The sequence below is a fragment of the Camellia sinensis genome, chromosome 1 (genome assembly GCF_055761805.1).
Source record: "Camellia sinensis isolate YWXY chromosome 1, ASM5576180v1, whole genome shotgun sequence".
NCBI classification, from domain to species: Eukaryota; Viridiplantae; Streptophyta; class Magnoliopsida; order Ericales; family Theaceae; genus Camellia; species Camellia sinensis.
The window spans coordinates 179,133,864-179,156,709 of NC_138961.1; the positions used below are offsets into that span (position 1 = coordinate 179,133,864).

Below are 22,846 nucleotides of genomic sequence, written 5' to 3' on the forward strand. Positions count from 1 at the left end.
TTTTGCGATTAGTGCCACGGTCCGAGTCCTCAGCGCGATCGCCGGATCGGCCGGCCTCCTGCCCGACCGCGTGCACTTTGCCAGCTGACCGCTTGTCTGTTGCTACCGGAGTTTCCTTCACGGTAGATGCTGACGCATCATCCTCCACTCGGATGTGCTCATTGATGCGCTGCATTAGCTGGCCCATGGATGTCGGCTGGTGCATGGTGAGCAAGTCCCGCAGTCTATGTCCGACTGAGAGACCTCGCTTGTATTGTGTGATTGCAAGGTTGGTCGGGCAATCCAAAATCTCGTTGAAGGTCTCCCAATATCTGGAGTTGTGTGCCTTCAATGTGTCGCTCGGTTCCATCTTGACACTCAGGAGGTGATCAACTTCCTTTGGTGTTTTGGTTTTGGTTTTGAAGCGCGTCACAAAGGCTTCGGCCAACTGTTGCCACCTTTCAATGCTCCCCTCCGGCAGCCTCTCGAACCATTTCAACCCCAGCTCGCCCAAACTTGACGGGAAGATCAAGCACATAAGAGCGTCATTCCGCCTATGTCCGGCCATGACTTGTCAGAAATGACTTACATGCATATACGGGTCGATTTTTCCGTCATAGAGCGTGAACTTTGGCTGGTGGAAGCCCGCCGGAAGCGGTACGGTCTCAATATCCACGGAGAATGGAGTGGCACTCAGCCTTGCCAAGTCTGTATCTACAAGGAGAGGCGCGGCTGGGCGGGGTAGAGGCATTCTGATAACCCCGTAGGATAGTCGCTGGAATGCCGGCACCCTTTGAGCCTCCCGCCGGCGAGCCCGTTCCTTCAAAATTGCCCGCAAATCTTCTGAATGAGCAGAATAAGAATACCTCGACGTCATCGCCGGACGTGAGGGTCGGTAGGTACTATCCTGCGCGCTGGATTTCTCTTCGTGCGCTTCGGAATCTCCAACCTTGTAACTTCTGGTGATTGAGATGGACGGTGTACGTTGCTGGCTCTGACTGCTTGAACGGCGAGGTTGGGTGCGCTCACTGTGGTCTCCCTCTCCAGCTACACCCTTTCCTTTGACATGCCGCTTCAGCTCCTCCATCTCCGCCGCCATTCGCCGGATGACGGCGTTCTGGTCCCTTAACTTGTGTTCCAGACGTCTGGCATGTGATTCTCTCCGCCGCCGATGACCGTCTGGACTCCGTGAATGACCATAACTTCTTCCGCGCTTATCCCACGCATCTCTTGAATGTCCTCCTGGAGAAATCTCCAGGTCCGCCATCGGAGGAATGATGGTGGGATGTCCTTCTCTCCGTCTGCCTGACTCCGGGGTAACTCCGTTGACAGCGGACAGTGGAATCTCCTCGATGTTCGCCATGGATGGTGATCAGATGAGCCTGGAAGACAAGGTTTTGTCTGTCGAGTTCCCACAGACGGCGCCAATTGTGCGGGGAGCAAATATTCAGGCAAGCTCACACTCCTTGCTTCTGAGCTCCGTTTCTATCCGATCACCTGTGTGCACAATAGCGGTGAGCTACCCGGCGGTGTGTAGCCGGAAAACTCCTCCGACGATCAAGTTAGCACACACCTGAGGATAGAGAGAATGAGGAGTGAATGGAGTGTAAGTATTTCTCTTACCCAATGTTCGTCTCTTCGACATGAGGGGCACAGGCTTGCTTATATACCTTCTGTGCCCCAAATCTACTCCCAGTGATTTCTCGACACGTGGTTCTGCTATCCCATTTGTCAGCACAAATTCTGCTGAACATCACCTAACCCGACTGCCAGCCCACACTCTATTGGGAGCTCGGCAGCCGGACTGAATCTTCTCGGCTGTCGACGGCCATGCTGTGTTCCATGCCCAATTGCTCCAAGAACTCAGATCCTTTCTAGCCATGCTCGGTAGCATTCCGGCGGAGCCGACCTTCTGACTGGTCGTACCGGTCAACCAAAGGCCATCCAGCCGGGCTTCTGGCACAAGCTTCTCGACCAGGCTAACGGTGCGAGCCCTTGACCGAGCAACGCAAGTTGCGCGGTTATCACCTGCGCAAATCCAAGTGGCCCGGTCCATCTCTGAGCAGCCCCAACTCCGGGCAAATCCAAAGTTATCGCGGCCCAACGCACCATTGGGCCTCCAATTTGCTCGGCCTCTAACTCGGCCCATAACCGGCTCATAATTCTCCCTCTCAGTATGCATGCACAAAGTAAGTGGTTGTCTTTATATTTTGACAAGCATAATCACGTTAAATAAATAGCAGAAGTTGCTGTTGATGTCGGGATTTTGGTATTTTATCTATTTTGTAGCTCTTATGTATAAAAAAATGCAACACAAATACAATGAGATTTTCTTGATATTTGACAAGTGCAAACGAGATGGAAGAACTTCTATTGGAATCACATTTTGAACATCTAGTAACTAATTGGCTTTAGGAATCCCACAAAATGGAGGACAATGACATTCTCACAGGATTTGAAAGTTTTTCCCTTTGCTTTTGTGAAGTTTGCAGAAACATGTGGCGACTATAACATTTGGTTGTTGGGGTAGTTTGCTCTCACTTATAATCTGTTGCTTAACTGAACTACTGTTTGGATATTTTTTATGGGTCAAACAAGGCATGCATGTTAGGCCAGACAGTTCTGAAGTCCTTGTTCCTGTAATTCTACCCGGGGGGATATTATTATCTTATTTAATCTTTTGTTGCTTTCAAGAAGAGATCTGTGTCCATCTGAGTAAAAGTTCTTTGTATTTTGGAATGATGAGCATTTTCACCTTATACATATACTGCAGATAATTGTATTCTAACAAGAAGAGCATTTTAGTTGTTCGCTCTTCGGGATTGTTTGGGTTCATCCGAAGGGGGTGTTGGATATGCTTTGGAGTTGGCGGGGTGTTCAGATTGGACGTCGGCGCCAGCGAGTGTGAGTGTTGGCGCCGTTTTGTTTCATGTGGCTTGTTTGGTTGGAGCAGAATAGGCGAACTTTTCAAAAGGTTCATCATGGTGCTTCTTGGTTGGAGAGTTGTCTTTTGGTAGTTTTGTATAGTTGGATGGAGAGGAAGTTTGATCTAATATGTTTGTTTTTTTAGATTTTTTGGATGATTTATTGGGTTAGGCTTTGTTTTTTGCCCCTATGTGGGGTTGCCTTCTTGTATTCTTTGCATCATCTTGATGTTTTCTTAATAAAATTTGTTTATTTATCAAAAAAAAAAGAAAAAAAAAAAAGAAGAAGAGACAGTCTGCAACTCTTGCAGTAAATGCTCTTTAAATTATATGTAGTCATTCCCTTATAGAATTTTCTGTGAAAAGGTTACTACTTTGGCTGCTGCAAATGGAATGCTAGATCAGAGTTTTCCTTGGTGTAAAGTGAGTTGCCTCATAGCTTATGGGTTTGTCCCATCTTCCATTGGCATGGATAGTTGAGGAAGTGATGATATAGTCATTAGAAGTTCTGTAACAATTTGGGGGAAAATTATTCTGAGCCCCCATTTCTTGATAAATTCATTGTTTTGTTCAATATTTGCTAATTTCCCCTTATTATTATTGTTGTTGTTGTGGTGGTGGTGATTTTGGTTAATTTAATGCTTGTGATGCTAGGCTAAGCTTGCTAAGCTACGGAGGGAACTTATTGCACCTCCGTCCAAAGGAGGTGGTGGTGCTGGAGAAGGTTTTGACGTTACAAAAAGTGGTGATGCAAGAGTTGGTCTAGTGGGTTTCCCTTCTGTTGGGAAATCTACACTTCTAAATAAGTTAACTGGGACTTTTTCAGAGGTAAGTAATCCTTGCATGTGATCTCATGCTTGTGTTCCTCCTTTAACGGGGAGATATGAGGCAATGCTGCCAATCCACATGTTACATTATGACTATTTTATGGGGGGAGCGTTATTCCTAAGAAACTAAATCTACATTTAAGGTTGTGTGACAAGTAATTCTACATTTAAGGTTTTATTTACATGAATATTATAGTTCAATTGAGATTTTTAAGCATGTTAAATTGTGTTGATGTGCCTGTAACTTAATGGATCAACAATCAGTATTTAAGTCAATGCAATGGAATACAAGGAAGATTGTAATTTTTTGAATATTTGATATTTCTTTTCTTATTTTTGTGTATGTTTTTCTCCCTTCCCCCTTCTTTTTGTTCATTTAATTTAAACTTGCAGGTTTTTATTGATAAAAAAAAGCTTTATTAAAATTTGAGGTAAGTACAATCATGGAAAGGAGAAATTTCTTCTTAGGGGAACTAACTAAGAACCCTAGTATAGTGAAAACCACAGTAAGTAGGCTGTGAATTCAAAATTTTACTTTTTTTTTTTGGGATTAGTATGGAAGTTAATTAAAAAAGAGCCACTGAAGCAGTATGCTCACTATATACTAAAAACCTATTCAAAGTCCTCTACAAAATCCAAAACTTGATTCAAAGATGGATTAATCATTCCCGAAAAAAACCAACTATACAAAAATGATAACAATTTGCTTTTTGACTCAAGATAGAATTTTCTATGCCACCATAGGTCATCCTATTCCTTTCAACCCCAAACTATCCATATAAGGGCCAATGGGACCCGTCGTCCTCCTCTTTTCCACACAAGCTGTCATGGCCCAATTTTTAAAGATTAATTAGATGGAAGATCTAATGAACTTAAGTGTGATTTATTTAAAACTCTTATTATACCTTGTTATACTGGAACAGTTTGTGTAATAAATGAATATGTATCGCCCAAGGGAAGCTGAAAGGTTTTACTGATTGTTTTTAAATGTGTTTGGTTCCACAAATAATTGCTTTCAGTTAAGGTACTTGTTGAAGTTTTTCCATAGACCTTATGTTTTTCATGGTTCACAGGTTGCTTCCTATGAATTCACTACCTTGACTTGCATCCCTGGTGTGATCATGTATCGAGGAGCCAAAATCCAGGTATTTTATATGCATACTTGGAATGTGGTTCCCTTAGTCTTTGGGATAGTTTTCTACTTTAGTTGTGGCAATGCATTTTCTATCAATATGGAGCAAAATATTGTGACGGCCATAGTTTATAAATTCCTTCTAGCTTGACTCATAGCAAGCATTCTTTCAGGTTTGCCTTTTTGGCATTTTTTAAGAGTCATGTGATATGAGGTAAAGGATGACTAAGATGCTTTTGTTTCTTAGTGTCTTTTTGTGTATTCCTGCATGTACTGTGGTGGGCCTGGTGGCCTTAGTTTTTCATCTTGCCATAAATATTGCTATAGAATAGAAACGGAATGGTGAATTGATTAAAGGTGATACCATATTTCCAAAAGAAACCAAACCATAACTAATTTGTACAGCATAAGATATTTTAGAACTTAATAGAAGTAATGATGTACAAAAGAAAGAGGACGGTGTTCATATATTGGGATCTATTAGATGTTAGATTCACATATGAAAAGAAGAATAATGAGAGAAGAACTGTGTTTATTGTGTTTGGTATCTTACTCTTAAACATATTAGGGTTACGCATATTTATAATGAAAGACTAAAGAAGGAAATGACATAGCTACCCTTAAACCCTAATACTTAACACTTTGCCTCAAGTGGGTGCAAAGATATCTCTCATGTCCAACTTACAACAAATGTGGTGGAAAATCTTACTACTAAGACCCTTAGTAAAGACATCAGCCAATTAATCTTCAGACTTCACAAAAGGCATACATAGTAGACCCTGATTCAACTTCGCCTTGATGAAATGTCTGTCGATCTCAATATGCTTTGTTCTATTATGCTGAACAGGATTGTGAGCAATACTAATAGCAGCTTTGTTGTCACAATGCAGTGTCAATGGTTCACTGCAGACAAACCCAATATCATTCAACAAGGACTGGAGCCACATCAGTTCACATATACCATGTGCCATAGCCCTGTATTTTGTCTCTGCACTAGATCTGGACACCACTGTTTGTTTCTTACTACGCCATGTGACTACATGTCCCCCTCACAAATGCACAATAACCGGAAGTAGATCGTCTGTCATTTATAGAACCAGCCCAATCAACATTCGTGAATACCTCCAACCTCAAGTGACCATGATTGGAAAATAAAATCCCTTTTCCAGGAGAAGATTTAAGGTACCTCAAAATGCAATATACTGCATCCAAATGAAGTGCACAAGGCTCATGCATAAATTGACTCACTATCCCAACTGCATAGGCAATATCTGGACGAGCGTGAGATAAATATATAAGCCTTCCCACAACTCGCTGGTATCGTTCCTTATCCACAAGATCACTAACACCACTACAAAGATGGTGGTTAGCCTCGATTGGCGAATCAGCAGGTTGGCAGCCTAACATGCCAGTTTTCTCAAGAAGATCTGGGATATACTTCCGCTGAGAAATAAAGATGCCTTTGTCAGATCTGGCAACTTCAATCCCAAGAAAGTACCTTAACGGACCAAGGTCTTTGATCTCAAATTCTTTGGCCAACAGCATCTTAAGATGAGTCACTTCTTTCTTATCATTACCTGTCACAACTATGTCATCCACATACACTATAAGCACAGTTACCTTATTTGCATGGCGTTTGACGAACATCGTGTGATCTGCATTGCTTTGCTTATACCCGAATCTCAACATAGCCTTCAGGAATCTGTCAAACCAAGCGCGAGGAGACTGTTTCAAACCATATAACAGCTTTTTCAACCTGCAAACTTTCCCAATTGTAGACTGAGATGAGAATCCTGGTGGTACATTCATATATACCTCCTCCTCCAAAACACCATGGAGAAATGCATTCTTCACATCTAATTGCTGTAAAGGCCATCCAAATTAGCTGCACATGAGAGAATAGCTCGAATGGAATTCAACTTTGCTACAGGAGCAAAGGTTTCTTGGTAATCAATTCCATATGTCTGAGTAAATCACTTGGCCATTAGTCGTGCTTTGTACCGTTCAATTGTTCCATCTGCTTTCTGCTTAATGGTGAACACCCACTTACACCCTGCAAGCTTTTTTCTACTAGGAAGGGGAACCAACTCCTAAGTGTTATTCTTGCTTAGAGCTTGCATCTCTTCTACCATAGTTACTTTCCACTGAGGATCATTGATAGCTTCCTTCCAACCTTGGGGAATACATCCAGAAGACAAAGACGAAATAAAAGCACGATATGTAGAAGACAATGAATCATATGACACAAATTTAGAAATGGGGTGTTGAGTATAAGCCCTAACCCCTTTTCTAAAGGCAATAGGAAGACTCGAATCATCGACCACGGGACTATCAACTACAGATAAGGGAATAGACTGAGGTGCATTACCTGGAACTGGCATGAGGGATGATGATGGATCTGGTAGCACAAGGGAAGCTTGCTCTTTCGAATGCCGAGAATAAGTTTTAAGATCAACCCTGTCCAAACGACCACCAATGTCAGGCTCCACATCAATGGAACTATTAGGCTCCCCCTCACCACAAATAATAGTCCGTTGACTAGGAAGGAAAAAAGATAACTCGTGTTGATAGGCCATCTCCTCATCTGCAATCTCATCCATAACACTACTCTCCCCCGGAGGAGATGGTGGAGAAGAAGGAATCTCAGTTTCACGGAAAGTGACATCCATACTAATAGACACTTTGCGAGTGTGAGGATCATAGCATTTGTATCCCTTCTGAGTAGCAGAATAACCAAGAAAGACACAACGTACAGCCTTAGGATCGAGTTTCCCACGAGTACGAGGTTGCAAATGAACAAAGCAGACACACCCAAACACCCGAGGAGGAAGAGAAGAGGTGGGATATGCGACAGGAAGTAGTTGAAGAGAAATCTAGAATTGGAGGACACTGGAAGGCATATGGTTAATAAGGTAAGCTGCGGTAAGAACAACATCCCCCCAAAAAGACTTAGGGACATTCATGGTAAACAAGAGAGAGCGAGCAACTTCAAGAAGATGGCCATTCTTGCGTTCAGCAACTCCATTCTGTTGAGGAGTACCAACACAACTAGTCTGATAAAGGATGCCATGCTCCTCTAGGTATGCTCGAAAAACTCCATCAAAATACTCAGTCCCATTATCACTCTGAAGAATTTTGATTTGAGTATTAAAAAGATTGGTCACCATTTCATGAAAAGTTTGGAAACAAGAAAAAACTTCACTCTTAGTTCAAAGCAGGTAAATCCAAGTCACACGGGAATAACAATCAATAAATGTAACAAACCATCGATACCCATAAGTAGAAATCACAGGGGAAGGGCCCCACACATCAGTATGAATAAGTATAAAAGGAAAAATACTTCTTTGATTAATTGAAGGGTAACAAGTACGTTTATGCTTTGCAAGTTCACAAGCATCACAACCAAAAATACTCCTAGGACAATCATGAGCTAAAGAAGGAAAAAGTTTCTCTAAAACACTAAAGGAAAGATGACTCAAACGGCGATGCCACTGATGAAGGAGATGAAAATGAGAGCCATTAGTGCACTTGAGAGCCTGAGATGGAATAGCAGGAGGAACAACATCTAGAAAGTACAGTCCACCTTGTGCTCTACCATGACCAATCGTTTTCCCCATAGCCAGTTCCTGAAAAAACACAATGAGTAGGAAAAAAGGTCACTGAACAATTTAGAGAAGTAGTAAGACTACTAACATAAAGCAGGTTAGTGGAAAAATTAGGAACATGGAGTACAGATGAAAAAGAAAGTGAAGAGGAACAATGAACTGAACCCTTGTCGGAGACAGAGGATAAAGCGCCATTAGCCACTCGAACCTTATCTCGGCCGGAACAAGGAGAATAAGGATAGAAAAGACTAGAGGCACCTGTCATGTGGTCGTTGGCACCTGAATCAATAATCCAAGAAGGCGATGAGGATGTATTAAGAGCACTAGCAGGAATACCTATATGGGCAAAATTGGAAGAAGCTGAAATGGAAAAGCTGTGGTAGATGGAGAGTCAAGTCGAGCCATCAAACGCCTGAGAGTGTGTAACTCATCCTGGGAAAGAGTGCTAGTCTCAAAAGGACTCGCAGCAATCTCAAACACGTGTTTGGGGACGAGTTGTACTACCACGACCCCGATCTCGAGTAGGGCGACCATTCAGTTTCTAACAATGTTCTCGATCATGTCTGTCTTTCCCACAATAATCACACTTTAATCGATCTGGATCAACCAGGGTACCCTGAGTACCAGACTGAATCGGACTAGGCCGAGGAGCTCGAGTTGGAGGAGCAGTAACCAAAGCAGAACGATCTTGAGTAGTTGAATGAACCATAGCACTACGTCGACTCTCCTCTTGCTGGACAAGGGCTTAAGCCTCGCAGAGGGTGGGAAAAGGTGAACGGCCCAACACCTGAACACGAATCTGATCATACTCCAAGTTCAAGCCAGCAAGAAAGTCATACGCACGCTCCTTTTCCACAGTTTGCTGAAACAAAGTGGCATCCCGAGAGCAAATAGCCTAGAAGCTTTGGTAATAGTCTAGTTCTTGCCATAAACTATTCAACTCAGCGTTGTATACTGCGAGTGATCTATCTTGCTGATCTAAGCTCCGAAGCTTCTTCCTCAACTTATACGCTTGTGCATCATTACCCTTTTGGGAGTACATTTGGGATGCATGCAGCTATCCAAATCTTATGAGCAGTATTTAAGAGAAGAAAAGACCGACTAATGGTGGGCCGCATAGAGTTAATGAGCCAGGTCATAACCAAAACATTCTCAGAAACCCATTGCGTACGCGAAGCGGCATCATTAGCAGGCTGGGGAAGGTCACTGGTAATGTAGCTAGTCAAACGGCGAGCAGCAATAGCAAGGCTACAAGAACGGGACCAAATCAGGTAATTTGAGCCATCAAGTTTCACAGGACTGATTTGAAGAGAGGGACTATCATTAAGAGTCATAACACGATGCATGCCACCCTCGTCACTAACCCTAGGGTCTTTATCCTCAATTCCAGCCATTGGAAATCAATCCCCACAATAAATAACAGTCCAGGAAGCCAACAACAGTGCCAAAAACTCAACAAAAGACCAAGAAGATACCTGTACAGAGCCAAAACCGAGCCAGGAGAGCAAAAAATTGAACAAAACTGAGAGAAACCTCACCAAGCCTTCAAAATAGTGACTCTAGCCTCCTCTAATAGTCCAGTCGGCTCCCAAGGAAAGGGAAGGAAGAGAAGAAACAGCCCTAAAAGGGCTCTAGCAGTGGCTTCCGAAAAATAGCCATTTTTTCCAAAAAATCAACAAAAATTGGAAAAATCATCAAATAATTCCCAAAAAATTACAAGAAAATCCTGGAGAGAGAGCCCATGAAATTTCGAACCTGGAGATTTTTTTTTTTGGCAGATTTTTTTTCCTTCAAAAAAACAAAGAAAAAAAAGAGGAACAAGGAAATACCAAAGAAAAAAAAGAGGAACAAGGAAATACCACAATCTTTAAGGAGGAAGATGTGGCTCTGATACCATGTTAGATGTTAGATTCAGATATGAAAAGAACAATAAGGAGAGAAGAAGAGAGACTGCTGTGTTTATTGTGTTTGGTATCTTACTCTTAAACATATTAGGGTTACACATATTTATAATGAAAGACTAAAAAAATAAATGACATAACTACCCTTAAACCCTAATACTTAATAGGATCCCATGTCACCACTTCTAAATAATTAATTATTTCTAATGGTAAAACCTTGGTCTAATAACTTTGAGGTTATGGGTTCAAGTCACGGGGCAACCACTGTGTGCACTATGCCAAATGTTAGGTGTGTACCCAATCTTTCCCCTCCCAAACACATATTAATGTGTACTACTTGGGCGTTGTTTTTTTTTTTTTTTTAACTGTCTTGCTTTATAAAAGAAATAATTGTGCTTACCCTTTTCAATTCTAAGGCAGCTAACACAGTTCTTGGGATGATTTAAAACTTTATTTTCTGAAAAAAAAAAGAAAGTATGCCATGACGTTGCGGGGTGGCAATTTCAACTTTCAGTATGCTAGAGAAGACCTGACTGAATGAGTAGTAGGAATATGTCAATTTTATGTTGTGATTGCTCTTGCAAGATCAGACAATTAACAGAAACTAGTCCTAGTTTTGGTTAGAAGAGCAATGAATGTTTCAGTATGCTGAAGGGCATGGATTACAGAGGAACTAACTAAATGCTTGAGAATGTAGTAATCTTATATGGTGATTAATTGTTGCTTTTGCAAGATCAGATAATTTGATCATAAACCAACCTTAGTTTTACTTTCAAGAATTATAAATTTAGGTAGAAAATAATGTTTTTTTTGTTTCTCCTCGTTTTAATTGCACCTGTTTACACCATGTTAATATGATCAAGATAATTAGCAGTGTAGGAAGCATTGCATGTGTTGGAGACAATTACTTGATGCAATTAACATTTATTTCGTTTAAGGTGTTTATACTTCCTCTATCATTTTTTCGTAGCTCTTGAAGAACCTTTTTGGAAGAAAGGAAGAAGGGATTGTAATTAAGATTTACAGGAGGTGGATAAGGTTGAAGAATGGTAGTTAAGTAGGACAAAGTGGGGTAGTTAGATTTGGGGAAAAAAACGTGGTTAGGGGGGCAGGGGGTTGGGGATTGGCGAGGAAGGACATGGGATTGGAAAAGAGTGTGATTTGTGATTTGTGATTTGTGGTTTTGTTTTGTTTTTTTTTTAATTTCTGCTCTCCTGTCTTTGTGGACTCTTGTCCTCTTGGAACTTTGTTTTTTGTCTTTAGTAAAATTTTCTTTGTTGCTGTTAAAAAAAAAGGGATAAATTACAAACACCCCCCTAAGGTTTACTTAAATTACAAATTACTCCCTGTAATTTTAGAAATTACATTGTGCCCCCTAAGGTTTCTAATTTCATAACAAATAGATTCTTTTATTAATTAATCATTAAGTTAATTAACAGTTTTTAATAATGTTAAAATTTTATTTCAATTAATAATTTAGATAATTTTATTATTGTGTAGGTGAACAATTAGAAATTTCACTTTATCAATTAATTCTATTAAATAAAAAATTCTGATAGGGGAGGTATTTGTAATTTTTCAAACCATAAGGGGCAATTCGTATTTTAATCAAACCTCAAGGGGTGTATTTGTAATTTATCCTAAAAAAAAAAAGAAGGAAAGGAATGAAAAGAAAAAAGGAAATAGGGAGAGAGACAAGATCTTTGACAAAATGATGTCATTGTGTATATAATCAAGAGAATTGTGTCACATGGGCTAAAAATTTAGTATTTGCAAAGATCACCCTTTTTCTCATTGAAAAGTAAAGATGAAGATAGATAGAGCCAACTGTCCATGGTATCACTGTGCTCAGTTTCATAGCATTGATTTGTGGGTTAATTACACCAAGACCCTTTCAACTATTACCGAGGGGGTAAAGTGATACTTAGTAATAGTTGAGGGGGTCTTGGTGTAATTAAACCTTGATTTGCCTATGGTTGGACAAGACATGCAAATGTGTTTTAGTTTCCGTACTCTATTTCTGACATACATAAAGGAGGGGGGGGGGGGGGGGGGGGCGCTGGCTGTTAAAGCTAGGGTACTAGAAGAGTAAATGATTGTTGGGATGAAGTAATATGATGCATGCTTAGTATTTTGTTCTTTTTCCTTCTCTCCCGATGAATAGTGCAAATCCTATCCACAAACTCATCTTTGGCTCGTTTCCTTAATAAATCATTACTTAAGTTAGTGCAATGTGAATCATGCTTTTTCTTTCCCCTGATGATTAGTGCTCTTTATGCAAATATCATACGCAGAACTTTTCTTTGGCTCACTTCCTCAATAAATCAATACTTAAAATAATGCAACACAACTTCTGGAATATATTTTGTTACCACTTGCACCTCTTGCTTCTCAATTTTACTTGTAATACTTTTAACTAATTTTCATCTTTTATTTTTATTTTTACAGTTGTTGGATCTTCCTGGTATTATTGAGGGTGCTAAGGATGGAAAGGGTAGAGGGAGGCAGGTAAAAATATGAGTATTGTTTTACATCTCTTATCATATGAGATGTTTTTATTGCCCTTGTTTTCTAGTGCTTTTGTTGTACTTCTCTTATCATATGCGAGATTTGTATTGCCGTTGCTTACTAGTGATATGGTGTAAACTCATTTATAGCTAGTTATTTCTAAATTTGAATTTTCATTATTATATAGAATCAATTGCGTACTTGTGTACCTAAAATTTTTATTTGGTTCCCAATATCTTGACCAGTTAGCCCCTCTGCCATATGCTGGATTGACGTTTATATCTTTTGTTGAAAATATGTCTCCCCCAATTGCTGGACCTTTGGTTTTATTTTGGTCTTTGAAAGGTTTGCTCAGGGGTTTGGCCATTGCCTTCAAGGAAAAATGCTGTTACTCAAATGCAACATGCACTTTTATTCACTTTTAAAGTGTAGTCTTGAGATTGTGACATAGTTGATAGTTTTGGGTAGAAGTCAACCTCAAAAACTAGTTTGTGAAGTGAGGGTGTCCTCGCACTTATACACTATAAATTCCCTTTGCACTCAAGCGATGTGGGACTTCACTGCACACCCTCTCTCATGCATAGTGTGTAGGGCCTAGGATACCAACTCTACCCATCCCTGCAGTATGCCCAACTCTTATACCATGTGTTAGGTAGAAATCTAACCCCAATAGCCTAGCTTGTGAAGTGAGGGTCTTGCTTATACACTGTACATTTCCTTTGCAACCTGGCAAGGTGGGACTTTGCTTCATAGAGGGAACACTTTATTTTTGTGAGAGTGATAAAATGGAATTAGGCCTGTTCAATTTAATAGTGGCATATTCTTGTCCTTAGTGTATGGGTTGGATGTATTTAACACGAACACAGGTTAGCAGCAAATGTGCATACCAAGTTTTTGTAAGATATGTTTATCAAAAGTATTCTAGATTTTGTTTAGGCAATTTGGTTGCTAGGGTTAAAGCTTTGCTCATGAATGTTCCTTACACTTCCAATTGTTGTGTATGGAAAAAAAAAAAATCAACGTTACGAAATATGTCAAAGATGATCAGCTTCGGCAATGCTGATACTATTATAATTTATCATGAATCAAGAAGCGCATTCTGCCATTATAGTCTTACAATGGGTATGTATGCGTATGTAGTAACTACAAGTTATTTTAGTGTATACTTCATTGTTTTGGAGACATATCCATTTGGGTTGGAGATTGAATATCCGATATAACTGCTTTTTTGATACTATTGTTTTATGTTTGATATTCTTGCACTTGTTCATTATATCAGTATGTGAACATATTTTCGTCACAATCCAGGTCATCAGTACTGCTAGGACGTGCAATTGTATTCTAATTGTTCTTGATGCAATAAAGCCGATAACTCACAAACGGTTGATAGAGAAAGAGCTTGAGGGATTCGGCATAAGGTAATTTGAATACTTTTGGATTTTTGTGGCTCTCTTTGCAACTAGTCTGCTTTGTTGTTCTAAACATATAGTGTCATACTTCTACCTGCTCATCCCATTTTTTTACTTCCATAAACTCGTCATATTACTTGCGCCATTAAGCATTTAAATATATCGATGCTTTTACTTGGTATAAATTTTAACTTCTTGGGGAAATGGTGGGAAGACTTTAGCTCATTGCACCTAATTGTTTGATTTTCATGGATTCCTTTTTGTTTTTTTGTTTTTTTCCCCCAGTCATAAAATCTTTCTCATTCTATTTGAGTTTCAGCTTCCAGTAGTCAACATGTACATTGAAGTTAGTGCGAATGCTTCCACAGGACCTATTGGAGTGAAAGCTTAACTGTTTTCTGTTGGACTTCATGGCACAAACAGTTTAGCTGTGGTTAAAGCAAAATAGTAATTAATTTTTTTAACTTACTTGTCCTCATTGGTTACATGCGTATGTATGACGTTCACATATAAGAATGTCTAATATGTTGTTAAATTTTGTGAGGTGTTGGTGGGTGTTGTGAGAGTTGGGGAGGGGAAATCGATGGTGTGGAATGTGTAGTTGCGTCACAATGTCCAGGGTTGGAGCAAGATCAATTGGTGGAACTTCTAGGGTTTTTATATTGTTTGCATCTTGGGAGGGTAGGTCAGGATTCCTTGGGAGGGTAGGCCAGGATTCCTTGGTTCGGGATTGTCCTACATCCAAAGGTATTTTTACTGTGTCTTCATTCTATGGGGCGCCTGTTTAGTATGTGTATGCACATGATGTCACTATGGTTTATCCGTGGAAAGGTGTTTGGGTGCCGGGCTTGCCATCCAAAGTTGCCTTTTTGTGTTTGGATAGCGAGCTTGGGCGGTATCTTGACTATTGATAATTTGATTCGTTGTGGGCATATTTTTGTGAATTGTTGTCTGTGCGGTAGGGCATTGAAATCGGTTGACCATTTGCTCATTCATTGTCCGGTCTCTTCTCGTCTTTGGATGCTTGTGGTTGCAATTTTTGGTTTAGTTTGGGTTCAACTGGGTTCTGTGTTTGCAGTTGTGCAAAGTTGGAAAGGGGGGAGGATTGGGAGGATGTGTCGAAATGCTTGGCTTCTTGCTTCACACTGTTTAATGTGGTTAATTTGGTTGGAGTGTAATAGGCGGGTGTTTTAAGGGGTGGCTCACTTCATTCCTTGGTTAGAGAGGCGGCTTCTTATAGTTTTGTATAGTTGGGTGAGAGGTTTAGTAGATCTGGATGTGTTGGCTTTTGTAGATTTTTTAGAGGATTTGATTTGTTAATTTGGTCAGGCTTCTAAGGCCACTTTTGTATTCTTTTGCATCATCTTGATGCTGTCTCAATAAAGTTTGTTTATTTATCCAAAAATAAAAAAAAAATGAAAATAGAAGTATCTACATGTTTGTGAAATGGTGCTTCCCTTATTTGCGATGTTGCATATAACTCGGAGGAAAAAAAATTAGAAAATCAAAATTACATTTTGTTAATCTATGAAATTTGATAGTTACCATTTTCTGTGCCATTTTTTTTTGTAGTGGATCTGCTCCGTCAAATTGTCGTTCTATATGAAGTTTAAAATGATTATTACCAGTTACAGTTCATTACTCAGTTGTGCCAAAATGTCAAAAAAATAGTTGTGTGGATGCTGCATGAAGTGGAATCCCTTGATTCATTAGCTGTTTATTGTCAAAACCACAATAAATGATTCATGTGCCTTAAACAGTCTTTTGCCTAGTTTCTAAACATCTTTTTTTCTTTGATGGTGATTGTTTAGTTCTATATGAGTGACAAAATATAGATTCTGGATCAGAAGAATCTTCCTTTTTCATTTTTGGTTGTGATCCTGTGATTAATTTGTCATGATTATGCCAAATGATAGCTAGCATATCTTTTCATACCACTCTTTTCTCCCCTCCCCCTTTCCTTTGTATTTTTCCTAGTTTAGAATCTTTTTATTATTTATTGTTATGTGATTTGTGAGTAATCGGCTCTGGATTTTCTTCCTTTTGGCCTTCCATTTCCTTCCTATGCATTAAACTTTTTAAAGTGATGATTTGGATTGAGGATTTGCTTAGAATAAAATCATGATTTGGGTTTTAAAGTACTCCCTCCGTCCCAAAATGATATTCCCTTTTGGGGAATCTAACTTTTTTTGATAGTACAATTATTGCATTTTAAAAATATTAATTCCAAAATTACCCTTTGGTATTATATTTTTTTTTGGGAATATTAATTGTCATAATTGTACTTTTTGTGTTGTTAATAAATTTAAAAGAAGAGCAAAATAGGAAATTCATATTATTTAAGTTCTTGATTTTTGAAAAAGGACTAATATTTTGGTACAATGAAAAGTAGAATAAGGGACTAATATTTTGGAATGGAGGGAGTACTTTTTTCATTTTGGACACCTAACACTCAGACAAAGGTGTGGGATATGTGTTCGATACTTTCATTTGACACTTCTTATATATTTGTTTATCATTATATATATATATATAATGTATTATATGAATATATTGCTGTATAATTGTTATAAAATGAGTAAAATACCTTTTTGACAATGTATGTTGCATATAACACTATTTTATCTCACACATGGCCCAACCTCTATACACACCTGCATCTGATATCCACACCTGTGTCTATGTCACATAGATTATATGTTCAGTGTTTAACATTTGTGTAATAGATTTGCAAACATCATGGACAATGTGGCCTCAGGGTTGACTGTTTTATAATCTTATTACTACAACTTCGACTGTAGTGAGTCAAACACATACTTGGCATCCTACTTCCTAGAGCTATATTTGTTTGCTCCTCTCTGCAGTGACAATATTATTTTTTGTACTTTTCTCTCCCGAGAACAGGTTAAACAAGGAACCCCCAAATTTGACGTTCAGGAGGAAAGACAAGGGTGGAATTAATTTCACATCAACAGTTACCAACACACATCTGGACCTTGATACTGTGAAGGCAATATGTAGTGAATACAGAATACACAATGCTGATGTTAATCTTAGGTACGATGCAACTGCTGATGACCTCATAGATATCATTGAGGGCAGTAGGGTATATATGCCTTGCATCTATGTCGTAAACAAGATTGATCAGATAACACTAGAAGAGCTGGAGATTCTGGATAAACTTCCTCATTATTGTCCGATCAGGTAATCCCATCAATCAATTAAAGCTTAGCGGTCGAATGTTTGTTTTGAACTGCGAAAACAGTTATTTGAATTACTTATAGAAAAAAAAAAAGACATGTAATTTAAATTGGATTGCATAAGTAAACATTTTGAGAATTAAATGGTGGATGAATGCCATTTTTGTAGGTTCTATTTGGTTAGATATGTTTTAGTGCTTAAAATGCATCACATGACTTTATTATTGATTCCTAAAAGTGATTTTATGCCTATAGAAATGTTTGTATTTTTCAATTTATTTTCTTCTTGTTCCCCAAATTTGAGAGGCTGAAACTGTTTGCAAAAAGAAATCAAGTCTGCATATTCCCTTTATGCTAATCTATTTTTGATACTACATTCTCTAGGGAACATCCATATGCACTTTTCACTTCATTGGAAGTAATTGCGAAATCTATTTTTGATATTTCATTTCTCTAAGGAACATCTGTATGCATTTTTCACTTCACTGAAAGTAATTGTGAAAACTGGTTATTTAATCATGAATCTTGATTCTGATTCTGAGATGTCTTAGACTCAGATTTGGGTTCTTTCTGCACAGTTCCTTTTAAATTACACATGTATGAATCTATGAAGCACGGGTACTACAAAAATGGTGCCGTACGAGTACCAGGTACTTATTGGGTGCGGGTACGCGTACCGGTACGCCGAATACATGTTGGGTATAGCAAATACATTTGGGTACGGCACTGGTACGGAGAGGTGATTTTTTTTTTTTGCAACTGCTAGAATTTGTTACAGCCTTTATTATTCTTCTTTCAATTTTGAAAATATCAAGTAATTTATTTCCAACACCCTTTATCCATGAGTCATGGTTTTGCTCTCTTTTGTATCCTGTTTTAGACAATCAAAAAAGAAAAATAAAGAATTATATAACTTTTTAGACAAGTTCTCTTTTTAGTTTTGATATTGAAACTTTGATTTGTATGTTGGATGTTTAGCTATAAATTTAAAAAACATTGACGTACCCTAGCCATATCCGTACCTTATTTTTTAAAGAATTTGCCGTATCGGCGTACCCGTGCCCGCACCCGTGCTTCATAGGTATGAATGCATGTGCACATGTGCTCACATATGAAAGTCCAAATTTCAGAACTGTGTTGTAATCATAGAAAGGATATGGTAAATTATGTGGACATGGCTAGCATATTAGTTGTATTCTTTTCTTGTAGAAGATTTGCATCTCTCTCTCTCTCTCTCTGTATATGTATATATAATATTTTCTTCCATATGTACTCCAGTAACTAGAAGTCTGAACAAAATCACTTTTTTATTTTTTTTCTTCTTTTGGTAAGGGAATACTAAAATAAATAACAAGCCCACGAAATACAATAGCCGAAACAATCTTATATTTTTTGTTTAGAAACTTCGAAGACTAACAATTGAGATGTGGCATATGCTCATCTCCAGTTTTATTTTTTGTCCCCACTTTTATTTATTTTGGTGATGGAGGCATTGAGCCGGTTGATTTATGGGGTGGTTCATGGGGGTTTGTTGTCTAGTTTTGAGGTAGGGGTGAAGTTTGTTCCTTTGGTGGTTTCTCATCTTTTTAACGCAGATGATGCTTTGATTTTCTGTGATGCGGATACTGTTCATGTAGGCCATTTGCGGTGTGTGTTGCTATGTTTTGAGGCAGTTTCTGGGCTTCAAGTTAATTTGGCCAAATTGGAATTGATTCCGGTGGGAGAAGTGGTTCGTCTACCAGTGTTGGTGACTGTTTTGGGTTGTAAGCTGGCTAGGTTACCAGTTTCTTATTTGGGTCTTCCTTTAGGGGCCACCTTTAAGGAGTTAAGGGTGTGGGATGGGGTGGTGGACAGGGTGCAGTGGCGGTTGGCAGGATGTAAGTGATAGTACTTGTCAAAAGGGAGACAAATTACTTTGATTAAGAGTGTTCTTTCTAGTATTCCGACGTATTTCATGTTAGTGCATGTGATTCTTGTGGCGGTGGCCAAGAGGTTGGAGAAGCTTCAGCGGGATTTCTTGTGGGGTCGGGTGGGGTGGGGGGGGGGTGGGGGGAGGGGTTGTCATTATCATTTGGTGGATTGGGCTAGAGTTTGCAGTCCTGAGGACAAGGGAGGGGGGTTTGGGTGTTCGCAGATTGGTGGTGTTTAATTGGGCTCTATTGGGGAAGTGGTTGTGACGTTTGGTGGAGGAAAGGGAGCGGTTATGGAGGAGCGTGATTGTGGCTAAGTATGGGGAGGAAAGGGAGAGTTGGTGTTCGAAGAGGGTGGTTCATTTCCATGGTCGTGGGTTGTGGAAGGAAATATGGTTGGGGAGAGGGGACTTTTGAGTTAGAGTTCGGTTTAGAGTGGGGGTGGGGGATCGGGTTCAATTTTGGCAAGATCGGTGGTGTGGTGGGGTGTCGTTGGCTGTTATGTTTCCGTTGATTTATGCCATTACAGTCAATGGGGAGGAGATGGTTGCTTCAGTGAGAGTGAGACACAAGCGGCCAGTTGTTTGGAATGTTCGTCTTCGCCGGGATGTGCAAGATTGGGAGTTAGACCAATTAATGGATCTTTTGGGCTTTTTATATGGGTTGCAGCCTGGGGGGGGGGGGGAGGGGTTGGGTTGGGTTGGATTCTAAAGTGTGGGATGTCCGGGTTGCAGTAGGGGGGGTTGGGTTGGATTCTATAATGTGGGATGTCTGGAGGTCTAAAGGTGTCTTCTTTGTGTCTTCATTTTATGGGGCCTAGGAGTGTAAAAATGGCCCGTGGCCGGCCCAAGCCTGGCCGCGGCCAGGGCCCCTGGGCTTAGGTCGGCCCGAATTTTGGTTGGAGCCTGCGAGGCCCGACAAGGGCCGGGCTAGGCTAGGCCAGGCCAGGTCAGATTTACACCCCTGATGGGGCCCTTGCAGGGAATGTTATCAGTGTGTTTCCTTGGCAGTGTATTTGGGCGATGGGTTCTCCAACGAAGGTGTCTTTTTTTGTTTGGACAGCTGCTTTGGGTTGTAATCTCACGATTGATAATTTGATTCGGCATTGACATGTGTTGGTCAATTAGTGTTGTATGTGTTGTAAGGATGCGAAAACGGTGGATCACTTGCTTCTGCAGTGCCCCATTGCGTCTAAACTTTGGAATTTTATTGTTGCTTTGTTTGGCTTGGTATGGGTGCAATTGGGTTCTGTGTTGGGAGTCTTACATAGTTAGGGTGGGGCTAGGGTGGAGAAACGGTGCCGGAAGGCTTGGATGCTTTCTTCCCATTGTTTGCTTTGGTTGTTATTGTTGGAACGGAATAGGCGAGTGTTTCAGGTTGAGTCTCATTCTGTTTCATGGTTAGAAAATAGGTTGTTGATGGTGTTGCATAGTTGAGTTACGGGTACTGTTGAACCAAATGTTTTGGTTTTTGTCGATTTTGTGAAGGGTTTGATTAGTTACTTTTGTTTAGTCCTTTTGTAGGCTTCATTTCTGTATTCTTTGCACCGTCTTGATGCTCTTTAAATAAGTTTGATTATTTATCCAAAAAAAAAAAGAAATTTGTCTGAGTATTTCTAGATTGAGGAAGTAAGTGCAATCTATCTTCATGAAACATAGGATGAAGGTATCAATTAGTGCACTTCATTGTGTTCAGACAATAATATGATGTCGCCCATTGATAATTGTATGATTATGGTTGTTTGTAGTTGCTATCTTAGTTGCACGAAGCAGGAGCGGGAGCGGGGGCGGGGGCGGGGGAACGTGGCCACTTAAAGGAGTAGTAGATTAAGAGCGCTTATGTATTATTTTTATTAATTATATTTTTAATTTATCTATATAACTTTTTTTATTTTTAATTGACATACATGTACATATTTTTTTTAATAAATAAATTGACATGCATATATATATGTTATAATATTATTTTTTTATTATACGTATAAAATTGAAAAAAAAAAATAGAAAAAATAAAAAGAGGGTCTCAAGTCTAAATAAATAAAAAGGTAGGATTTTTGTTATAAAAAGAAGTATATTCAATCTTTATGAGAATAAAAAGAAATATAAAATAAATAAAAAGGAAGAGAGAATAAATAAAAAGGGAGAGAGAGAGAGATGAAAAACAAAGGGGAGACGATTAGCAAGAGATGAAAGACAGAGAGGGAGACGACGAAAAACAGAGAGGGAGAGACGATCTGAGAGAGAGAGAGAGAGAGAGAGAGAGAACCTTCGAAGTGATGAAAGAAGAAAAAAAACGAAGCGAAGGAGGAGGACATACCTCGATCTAGGGCTTCAACTTCACCCTCTTGGGCTTCAACGTGTTCAGGTTCTTCTTCACCTTCTTGAATCTGGAGTTGTTTCATTTCACAGACGTTTTCATCTCATACCGAAACGTGATTTTCTCTCTTAAGAATCGCATTTCTTACACGATTCTGATTTGGGAATGCAAAATTGTGTTTCTTCCAGAAAATCGTCACCTATTGTAACGATTCCTGGTACTAAGGTCCCTATAATTGCTTCATTCATTAGTCTCCATGGCTTTTACTTGTTATCCTTTCTATACACAGGAGCTACCTTTATAGTTGATTATGATGAGATCATAGCTCAGAGTGCTGCGGTGTCACTGTTTCTTGTGCTGATTTTTTAGCATAACATATTGGTTGAAAAATTCAGTCATTTTATCCAAATTATTTGGATGTATATATATGTGTGTGTGTGTGTGTGTCTACACACACACACGTGTTTATGTGTTTGATTTCTTGTTTGCAATGAGTTCCTGCAGTGCTCACTTGGAATGGAACCTTGATGGTCTGCTGGACAAGATATGGGAGTATCTCAATTTAACTCGAATATACACAAAGCCCAAGGGGATGAATCCAGATTATGAGGACCCAGTAATCCTGTCATCTAAAAAGAAGACAGTCGAGGACTTCTGCAACCGAATTCACAAGGATATGCTTAAACAATTTAAGTAGTGAGTGCCCTCTCTAAAATTTCATGTGACATCTTTTAATTTTTTGAAAATTCATTATCAACATCCGATACGGGAGCAAGTTAAAGTAGTGACCTACGTGTGCACTTACATACTTATGGTTGTATTTCATACCTCAGAAAAGTGGATAAAAAAATATGGTTCTTGTCATCTTTCCACCTTTCCAGATGTTCTAGATACAAATTTTAAATATTGAATTTTTCATTATTAAAATTGCATATCAAGACATTTGAGATTTATCATTCAATGAATGATTGACTAACAATCCACATCCACCGATATTAATCCATTTATAATATTTTCCTTTATGCTATGAAGTCATAAAAAAAAAAACAATATTATCTGTTAAAAAGAAGTGCTAACAGAAGAAATACATGTTTTATATGTTTAGTTATATTTCCAAATAATTATACAAATTACT

General features: G+C 39.2%; 1 protein-coding gene across 2 annotated transcripts in view; it reads left to right on the forward strand.

Moving 5' to 3' along the window:
- The window catches only part of LOC114300768 (developmentally-regulated G-protein 3), a 44,583-nt gene that overhangs the window by 19,945 nt on the left and 1,792 nt on the right, over positions 1-22,846 (forward strand). The window contains exons 3-8 of one of the 2 annotated variants that reach the window (XM_028245632.2): positions 3,558-3,731; positions 4,804-4,875; positions 12,817-12,876; positions 14,185-14,294; positions 17,190-17,489; positions 22,216-22,407. In XM_028245632.2, the coding sequence (XP_028101433.1) occupies positions 3,558-3,731; positions 4,804-4,875; positions 12,817-12,876; positions 14,185-14,294; positions 17,190-17,489; positions 22,216-22,407 (908 nt within the window). The remainder of the gene's footprint in view (positions 1-3,557; positions 3,732-4,803; positions 4,876-12,816; positions 12,877-14,184; positions 14,295-17,189; positions 17,490-22,215; positions 22,408-22,846) is intronic. The other variant, XM_082889650.1, reaches the window with a different exon arrangement.